We start from the raw sequence: 10,220 nt of genomic DNA, 5'->3' as shown, positions 1-10,220 counted from the left end.
TAATTGCTGGTCCCATTAACACAGGTGCCCCGGGTTTAAATCTGCCATGTGGTATAAATACAGGGTGGAGGAGACAGTCTTCCTTTCTGACTGTGAAGAGGCTGCTGCATTTTCTCTGCAGCTTGGAAGGAGCAGGAGGTGTCCCTGAGCACCTGTGTGCTACAAGGTGGGCTGGTAGGAGAGAGGACTTTGGGGAATAAGTTTGGTGTGTATTCTGTTTTGTTTTATACTGGGAACCAGTTTAGCTGGCCAATTTGTTAGTCAGGGAATGCTGCGGTATATCAAGACTTCTGAATAGGGGTAGGTTTTTCTTTGATTTGGGGCAATAAAAGCCTGGGACCATATTGGGTCTCCTGCTGCACTGGAAGTGTCCTAGCAGGTACCACTCACTCTATTTTCCACTGGTAGGTTATAATGACACTGGTGGTAGAAGTGGAGATATTAATATTTCTATCTTTCTGTGGGGGTAATCCTATAAACCTGCCTTTCACACTAAACCTGTGCAACTTTAGTTAACAATAACAAATGTTTGCTTAGTTTTCACAATATTTTCATTCTACAGGAAGCGAATGTTTGCAATTTCCCGTTTGAGACACCAGAGGGGGGTGTAAGCTTTAGATAGGACCATGTTTTCTCTGTACAAACACACTTGAGCCTGGTCTACATCCATGAGCGTTAAGATTTACAGTACCAGACTCTTAATACCCCCCCCCAATTACCCCCATCCCATGCCCTCCGTGATTCCTGGGGTGGGGGGTAATTGCACCCGTCATTGTTACCCAGTGACAATGTAAAGGTTTTTACAAACACAGCATTGGCAGAACATGCAACAAATGTCTACTATCCCCAGACATAACCACATTAACCCTTTATTACACCCCAGCTCTCGGGGACAGCATAATTTACCCCCTATTGACCCCAAAAGTCTTCCTACCTGCAGAGGTAGAAGCTGGGTCCCCTGTTGCTCTCCCCAGTGTATAGTCAGCGACACTTTTGCCTTATTCTCTTCTTCATGTTGATCTTTTTCTTTGGAAATAACAATGCACAACACTCAAAGCAAAGATGTCTCACAAAGGCTTACAAAGACATCTGTTGTGACACATGCAGACAGTGCTGTTTGGAACAGTAAAGAATCCCTTCACTTCCTGGTTTGCCTTTATTAAGCACAGGGATATAGTGTGGATTTTGGGTCTTCTCCTACCATTTCGTGACATCACCCGCATTGGTGTCCCAGTAATGCTTTGCTACATTGTAATCATCAAACAGGAAGCAGGCAAGGTGAAACCATCAGACTGCAAAGCCAAAGGGGTGATTCCAACCTCCTTTTCTTTTTTTTTGCAGTGGCATTAATATTACATGCACCAAACCCCTCCCCTCCTGCAGAAAAGTATTATCTGCACCAATGGGAGATGCCTGCTGCTGACTCAGTGCGAAGGGTTAACCCGCTGCTGTGCTGCTCATTCAGTGGAGCTGTGAGACCAGAAGCTGTAGGAGGGCTGTACCCACCGAGCTCGTTCACTTACCCTGCTCTGGGCTTGGATTCATTCATCAGCCTGCGCTCATCTGGTTAGGGGATTTAGGAGGGGCTGTTCTTCATTCTGCACCTCAGTGAACCCCGAAGAGGACTCGGAGCAACCCAGATGGCAACCAAAATTGATAAAGAGGCTTGCAGAGAAGCATATAACCTAGTGAGGGACGACACCAATGGAGTTAGCTGGTAAGTCTCATCAAAGTCTTAAATCGGATATTAGTAAACAGTCTTAATATTGTTAATATTGTTGCATAGTTTGTTGATACAAAATATATGTAGCTAAGAAAGATGTAAGGGCTTCGAGGGAAGCCTTTTGAATCAGCATTAGTTTGATTAATATGTAACCTTTATATATATCAAATAGCAATGCCATGATGTCACCTAATCACATATATGTATTCTTCTAGGGTAACCTTTAAATATGATGGCTCTACAATAGTACCAGGGGATCAAGGTTCAGAATACCAAGAATTTGTAAATACATGCACAGGTAAGACCTTTCTATGAAAGATCAGGTATTACCCTCTCTGGCAGTTCTCAGATTGCCCCCTTAGTCTTAGTTTTTGTTTATTTCCCCTGAGTTTGGGCAGTTCCTAGATGTCCTTTTCTGGATCTGGCACCATAATATTATGCATCAATTTGATGGTAGGTAAAAACTACCTCCAGCATGAATGTCCCAAAATATGGGGTTTGTTTTTCATCAGATGGAGTGTTAGGGCTCGCTTGGTTATCCCAATTAGTGAATCACTGAATATCTGTAGGTGTTTGGTTTAACATTTGTTAGGGTTCTTTGTTAGGCATTTTTTTTTAATCTTTTCTGTAAGTTGTGGGTCTGTTAGGTTGATATCTCCGGGTATTGCTGACAGAGTAGGTAGGCAATATTGATTGGGCATAGATGTTGCCTTAATGCTGCATCAATGCAATCAACAGTGAAAAATCCAATGTTAAATCATTGACCTGGGGCGATGTTTTAGGAATGTGTGCTACATCTGACTTGTTCAGCCCTGCCCTCCAGAACTCCAATTACTGTAACTTTGACCTAGCTTTTAAGGAGGGGAGATTGGAATAAGGCCATTCCTTGATATATATTCAGTAACTGGAGGATCCTTGTCATTTCTCCCCTCTTTTAACCAGTGGCAACATTTATTAATAGCTCACTGGTCAGTCTAAAATCAAATGGACTTTCTCGTGTGATCTTTCCTCCCTTCATCTTTTTATTTAAATCAATGGGCAGTTTTGTTTTAAGAGATTTATTCCCCCTAATAAAGTGGCCAGTGCTGTTCAGGTACCTGGAAGAAATATTTTAGCCCTAACAGTCTCCAAACAATATATTGCACAAATGCAAAGTCACCACCGGTCTGTATATGGCCCATTCATTTAGTATCTGCATGGGTATGTGTATCCTTTGATACATAGAGCATTGGTAAAATGTGCAAGCTCAGCAATGCCCTCTGCTTGGCACAGGAATGGCTGAAAGGTTAACCCTTTGCATTTTTATTATTTTTAGAGAGCATCAGACCTATTAATGTGGTGCTGGCTTTTCATTTAGCTTTTCTTCCTCAGTGAATAGACCTATAAAGGAGTTTGTTGGCGCATCCATAATTTATCCGATCTTTAAGTGAAGCGTGCGCTTCAATTATCTCATAACTTGTGCACTCAATTAGAAACCCATCAAGGGCAGCCAAAGACTTTTTTATTCCGTCTCCCTCTGGTATCTGACTAACGCTGACTAAGATTTGTCTAGGCAGACTGAGTAATCCTTAGGATCACTGGTATCCAGAGAGGCTGTGATTTTACAATGCTTCTTGGGCATAGACTTATGTAAAATCTCTTTACCTGGACACTGTTTGTGACGGAGCTGGTGGAGCATTTACTGAAATGTCCACCGACAAACTTTATTTTGACCAACCCAACCTTGGGTGTGAGGCATGATCTAGTATCTTGCACCCATCCCTCTGGAGGGATGATGCTTCACTATGACATCATAGTCAGTTCTGCCATGTTTTAACCATCATATGCCTCAACAGAAGTGGTGCAACTATGCACGTGCCAACGTTTGGAGCCTTCTTTGGTTAGTTGACTTCTAAACTATTTTGTCAGGGATTAGGTTTTCTTAGAGTTCCTGTTCAGATGTGTTTTCTATAATGCAACTTCTCTAACTTATTTTAGAGTCTTTCTTCCTCTTCCTGAATCAGTTTCCTGTTAAGGTTGATAAGAAATGATCTTGCATTATTCCAACACAAGGCCAAGACCTTTTGGTCAAAGTTCAACCTTTGGTTGCGGTCAATAGTGTAATGTCTTAGTTCCTTCCTATGAACCATCAGATTCCACAGAAATTAGGATTATATTCCCTTTTGGCCAAAGGTTCCTTTTTATGTTAATAGCAAATGTTCACAGAATAAGCGTACAATTCTATTTTTAGCAATGCTATTTCCTAGTTTAGTTCAGTTGAACTCACCATCTTAATTCAAACCATACAAATTCTGCCCAATATGCATATAATCTGAGAATGAGAAAATTATGTTATATGCCACGTAGTGACATCAAAAAGAGAAATATATAGGTTTATATGACATAACCACACCCGGCACACAGATATAGGTGGGTGAACGTGAATGTTGTGCGAAGGACTGCATGTAATTTAACACATGAAATCCCATTAATATTTGTTCCGGCTGTTCAGGACTGACATGCATTACAGGGAAAAGAAAACAACCCTGCGCTGCAGTTATAACAAAGAAATGTGGCTTGTAATTAGTGATACCTGGTCCATCTGCTCCTGTCCTTGCATTGTAATTATCCTGTCCCACAAGGACTGGTTGTGTTTTTCTTTCAGATTTAAGCATAATGCGGGGTTCTAAATATGTTTCCTTCTGTTTAAGGATTTGTCACCTGTGGAGATTCGTACACAACATTCTTATCCCCTTTCTTTAACCTGTGTGAGTCTGGACAGAAGTCCTCTTAGATAGGATGCTGTCCTTTACTTAACTAGGACACCTATTATAAAGGCTTCCCTGTATTACTAGCATATTACTGGAAGCATGCTCCTGTTTTGAAGTGTAGTCACTGCTGCACCTTAGAAAGCCCAATGACTCTGTGAGTTTATCCTGGCACGGACAGGGAGTGTAGCCGGATACGATCATCTGAACCAATGCCAAACGGCAAAGCTGGCATTTCTTGACTTAAGGACTCTTGAGACCTATTAAGTATTCATTTGTACCCATGTAGCAACAGTAATTCTTGTCAAGGTTTTGTATAAGTCACATCATCGCTTCTTGAAATATGTCCAGATTGCCAAGTCCTAGCCGATAGAAAGTTAATTAAACAGATAACTGTCTGTTTACAAATAAACCACAAAATGCTTATTAGAATTGCATACATGCAACATTTAAGCCGAGCTTCACCTTCAGTAAAACTTTTAAACCGAGGTGAGCATTTCACTATAAAAAGTGCAAGATATATCAAATAGGATAAATACGCCTTTCAAATGACTTTTCTCATACCTAATCATTTTTAAGCTTTTTATTTGTGTCTTAAGAAAAAAAGCAGTGAGGCACAAAGTAATAAGTGATCACAACTTTAGCATTCATATAAGGATCTCATTCAGTCTGTAAACATATATACAAACATGTCTCTTTATTGTAGTATTTATACCCAAACAGGCAGGTTTACATATATTGCACAGAATCGTATAATGGTTCTGCCAGATGTCCTCATGTCCTTGTTTTACCTTTCCTTTTTATTTTTTAACCTCGCCGGATATAAGTGCCTCAAACCCAAAGCATTGTCTGCTTCTGGCCAGGGTTACGTTTCCCTTGTATAAATGCTTAAGCACAGGGTTATTAAACATCCATAGCAAAGTTGAACTACCCAATATCTTTTGCTGAAGTTGTGCTTTTTTTCTGCTTAGCAGCTGCCTTGGAAATAAACTATTTCCTGGCACAAACGCTAGATCTTTCAGACCACGCATTCTACTAAAACAGCCATCTTTTCTTTACCTTTAGTTTTATTTTACACTAAAAGAAGGAAACCAGATATTTGGTTAGGATTATATTGTATTGGGTAGTGCCAGCCTATTCCACCGAGCTGTACAAAGGTTAGAACATAACTTAAAGAAACGGGTGGCCCTGCTCAAAATCCCCCAGAAGAAACATGGATGGCAGATAAGAGAAAGTGAAAGCTTTTCCATATAACTAAACTACAATGCCCTTCTACCATCTGGCAAAATATGTTGAGAACATTGCTGCTGGACTCCTTCACCTCTGTCCTCTCCAAATCTCAATGTGTCCCACCACTGGCCTCCTGCCACCTTCCTAATGTCTTCATTGACCTTTAATGCTGTTAATACACCTCCACTTTATACTATTTTCTGATTTCTCCTGCTGTGCTTAGTTTCCACGCTACAACCTCGATGCTTCATTCTTTTGGCACCCTTCAAAGTTCTAAATTTATGAAAACCCACATGTTTAGGATGGCTGGTCACTGACTAGCCGTCACCAGTAAGCACAAGCGTTCTGATCCTTACATCTCACCGATGCCATAATAACCCTCTGGAGTGTAAGCTTTAATGGCTCCCCATGCCTTTACACATTCGTGTACGCACACTAGTTTGTGAACTCTTGTCTGTGCATTAAGCTACTTTTCTTAGCAAGAGGTTACTGGCTGGGAATGTTCAGCTTTTGGGGTGTAAATCTGTATAATTCCATGATTGTATTTTGTCCAGCAAAAAATGACTTCTTGATAGATGAGTTGATTCTTTTTGTTAATGTGAAGCATGTTTCTTGCCAGACTATACCTCCGAACCAATGTCTTTACGCGGCCACCTTTTTTAGTTTACTTCTAATATAGCCACACTTTCAATCGTATGTCCAGCGAGCACTAAAGGTACTCTGCCAACCATAGGAAAAGTTTTTATTTAACTTCTAATCAATGTATTAACAGTCACTACCAGGCACCGGGAAACTCCCTGTAACTTTAATATTAAAGGCTTTATGACGGCTACTGGTTAAACAAAAGGGTTTTATTACAATAGTGATAAGGTATTTATCTGGCCAAAATTCCCCATAGGTTATAGCGACCCAAATCACTTAGACTTATACTAAGCTTCAAGATAATGTGCATTTTGGAGTTGCGTGTGAGGTTGTAGTACTTTCTTTATAAACATTAATATGTACTATATTGGCCCGAATATAGGCTGCACTCCCCCCACTTTAGGTCTTTAAAGTGGGGGTATGGCCTATATTTGGGGATTAGTGCAGGGATGTGCAGTTTGTATCGCCAGATGCCCGGGACATGCAGTTTCGGGTGCAGGGGGGGGATCTTTTTTAATTTATCCCTGCTGCAGGTAAGCAGCAGGGTTATGATCCAGGTCCCCCACAGCGCTTTGGGGACCTGGATCCTCTTCTCCAGCAGCCACAGATGTCTGTGCGATGTGTGTGGACAACTTCCGCTGCCCAAAGGCTTTAATGGTGGAGCACTGTGTTGCATAACCTTCCAGTGCTCCGCCATCAAGTGCCGGCAGCGGCGGATGCCTATGCATGTAACGTGGACATTCACTGGCTGTGCTGCATGTAGACAACCTCTGGTGCCGGCACTTCAGCCGGTGTGTCTCAGTCATAAGCTGCGGCTGAAATTCAGGCAGAGGAGGCTGTCTGCGCACATCGCACAGATGTCCACCATCTGCTAGACACCAGGGAGTCTGGGGATGCATTGGTAAGTGAGGGGGGGTGAGAGTGGCACTTCTAGGGGGGGCAGTGACATATGTGGGGTTATAAAGCATATTGGGGGGGCAGAGGGGCATATCTGTGGCAAAGGGGCATATCTGTAAGGTGCAATATGACTAACTGTATAATAGATAATGTTAATACATGTATTCCTGTTCATTAGATTATTTCTTCTTTAAAATAGCACCAAACTAAAGGGTGCGGCCTATATTCAAGCCAATACGGTATTTAATTTATATTGTTCCCTAATCTTTGTCATCACTAGACTGCTTTTTCTGTCCGTGCATAACTTGAGTTAATCCTTTGCACGCGCCAAGTTGGAGGTGATATTCTGACTGATCTGTGAACTGCTTGTGTCATTATAACCCTGTCTTCCGCTCATTTCCAGATGACATCAGGCAGTACGCTTACATCCGATTCACCACCGGGGATGCCATGAGTAAGAGGATTAAGTTTGTGTTAATCACCTGGATCGGTGAAAATGTCAGCGGACTCCAGAGAGCCAAAATTGGTACAGACAAGACCCTGGTAAAAGACGTAGTGCAGGTAATTAAATAAGCAGACATGTTTGTACACGTGGTTATTTGCTTCTGTTTGTTTACAAAATAACAATGGTGTAATTTGAGCATATACCGGTATATATGACAAACTGCATGTTGTAACAAAAGCTGTAATTTTCATTCTTTAAAATATCCCCGCGTGATTATATTTGCTCAGGCCTATCTCTGCTGGATGTTTGTATTCCCCCTGCGCATATTCATATTTACAAAAGAATTTACAGTATGCACAATGCCCTAAATTACGCATGGCGGCTCAAATCCCCCCCCTTCCTGCAAGTAGAAAGGACAATGTCTGTGCAAAGTAGGAAAGTCTATACGCAGTCAGCCTGATAGACATCTGGTGTCAGACTGTCAGATTCCAGCAGAGCCTACAGTGGAAGAAGAGGTCAGATTCATAATGAAGTGGTTTTTGGCATATAGAGTGAGGGCTTCACTGTTCTAATGTGAACAATACTTTCTTGTTCGGGTTGTTGTATTCTAAGAGCGGAGCTTGTGATAGTTTGGTGTCGCTGTGTTGCTTTCTTAAATACCGAATTTGCATGAAACCTCATCATTCTTTTATGCTTCCTGTTGTAGAACTTTGCCAAAGAATTAGTGATCACAGATCATAAAGACCTGGACGAGGGCTACATTAGAAATGAGTTGAAGAAAGCTGGTGGAGCCAACTATGATGCCCAGGTTGAATAACTTAATTGCCCACCTGATGCCCCCTGTCAGGTTCAGGCACAGAAGGTAACAATGAAAGCAACTGGAAACTAGGGGAAGCTGGAAGAAAGAATGACTGGTTACTTTGCGTATGTCCCACCACGGCTCGCCTACTCGCCCTGGACCACTGGAATTAACTCATCTACACCAAGATATTTCTGCTCATTTGTTATATTGTGGCTGTTTCTTCCCAACATGCCCCCAGTATGATTGATTGGCTTAGCCATCAGAAGGTCCAAAAACATACCAGTTTGCAAACGTATGTTTCCAATTGTATGAAGCTTGACTGGACTGATGGTTATCAAGACATTTATAGAATGGGGTGCCAGACATCAATTAAACATAAATTCCCAAAGCAAACAAGGCAGTTCTGCTACATCCAGCTATGTGTTATGATAGCAGGCTTTATGGCTGAATGCTTTTTGGGGTCTTTTTTTTTTGAGGGGGGGGTAATCTCATTGCAGCAGCAGCACAAACGTGGGCAGCTCTCACTAGGTACAAGATGAATGAAGCATTACAACTCATCAGCCGAGGGTCTGGAAGTGCCTGCGGCCTTTGGCATATGCAATAAGCCATTGTTCTGTACATGTTATAAAAAGTGACAAAGTATCTTGGTGTAATTTCTGTGGCGTATGATTTGCAAAACTAGCATGGAAGAGCAGAGTCACCGACGCAGAAGAAAGTATTGCATATAACTGGGTTCTTGCTGGCGCGAATGCTTGCGCTCAGCAGAGGTTGGTAAATGGGCTCCTGTTACCCTAGCTATGCCTTCTGCAAGTTTGTCATTAATATTTTACCGACCAAGCAAAAAATGAACTGGAATGGGATACATGAAAGTATCACTGCTAAGAAACCACAAACAATAAAGATTTTTTTCCAGATGTTTTGTCATGCGTTTGTTTCCTTAATGGCCAGCCTATGAATGTCCGGCCATTTATTTGGTAAAATCATCAATATAAGCTCTTGGTAGTTATGTAGGTTTTTTTTGAAACGGGTGCAATGTTTGGTTGCCAAAGACTGATTCATTGGCAAATTCTGAAGTCAAGAGATATAAAAACGTTCAAAGTTCCAGATAACATTTTTAGAAACGTGCTTCTCCTGTCTATTCTAACCTTGCGCTCAGCCATTGATAAAATATATATATGCTGATCTAGTGTTTTCATACACTAAGTTGTCATCTGCCCTTATCTGTAAAAACGGGGACTTTTGATAACTTTCACGCCCTAAAGGACCATTTCTTCAATATGAATTTGTCTGCAGTTTTCTCAGCAGGCTGCCTTTTTATGCAATGGAAGAAATGGACAGTTTTTGCAGTTTCTTTTGTAAGCAATTTATCTCCTGCGAAAAACACCTGAAACCTTTTCTTTTCCAGCTGCTGTAAAATAAATAAAAAATTCTTTTTACATCACTAGTCTGGATTAGAAAACTAATAATCCCCCCCCCCAGCCTGTCTTTGTGTTTAGAGCATTGGAGGCCAAAGTTCCCACTGGGAGCGTTTACTCTGCTTTAGAATGCAGACAGCAGCCAAATGTTAATTTCCCTTTCAAAAACCTCTAAGATGGGGAAACTCCCCTCACCCATGAAAAAAAGAACTCAAAGCTCTGTGCAAGAATGGCATTACTTTGATGGAATCCTTACAACAAGTGTGTGTGTGTGTGTGTGGTGGGGGGGGGGTATTGAGCATGTGATGGGAAACTGACC

The 10,220-nt window shown here is 41.5% G+C and overlaps 1 protein-coding gene across 1 annotated transcript; it reads left to right on the top strand.

Annotated features, from left to right (window-relative positions):
• The first annotated feature begins 1,433 nt into the window (after positions 1–1,433).
• Positions 1,434–9,400, top strand: COTL1 (coactosin like F-actin binding protein 1). The gene is made up of 4 exons (XM_053449120.1): positions 1,434–1,717; positions 1,939–2,021; positions 7,643–7,800; positions 8,391–9,400. The coding sequence occupies exons 1-4, from the start codon at positions 1,641–1,643 to the stop codon at positions 8,499–8,501; spliced, it is 429 nt and encodes a 142-aa protein (XP_053305095.1). The 5' UTR covers positions 1,434–1,640; the 3' UTR covers positions 8,502–9,400.
• Positions 9,401–10,220: the final 820 nt, after the last annotated feature.

This window comes from Spea bombifrons, chromosome 10 (assembly GCF_027358695.1).
Source record: "Spea bombifrons isolate aSpeBom1 chromosome 10, aSpeBom1.2.pri, whole genome shotgun sequence".
NCBI classification, from domain to species: domain Eukaryota; kingdom Metazoa; phylum Chordata; class Amphibia; order Anura; family Pelobatidae; genus Spea; species Spea bombifrons.
The sequence above is the reverse complement of the archived record's forward strand: the minus strand, read 5'-3'. Positions and strand labels throughout refer to the sequence as shown.

Coding starts and splice junctions, on each gene's coding strand:
- COTL1 (XM_053449120.1), top strand. CDS start 1,641: ATGGCAACCAAAATTGATAAAGAGGCTTGCAGAGAAGCATATAACCTA. Junction 2,022..7,642: donor ATTTGTAAATACATGCACAG/GTAAGACCTTTC, acceptor GCTCATTTCCAG/ATGACATCAGGCAGTACGCT. Junction 7,801..8,390: donor TGGTAAAAGACGTAGTGCAG/GTAATTAAATAA, acceptor TTCCTGTTGTAG/AACTTTGCCAAAGAATTAGT.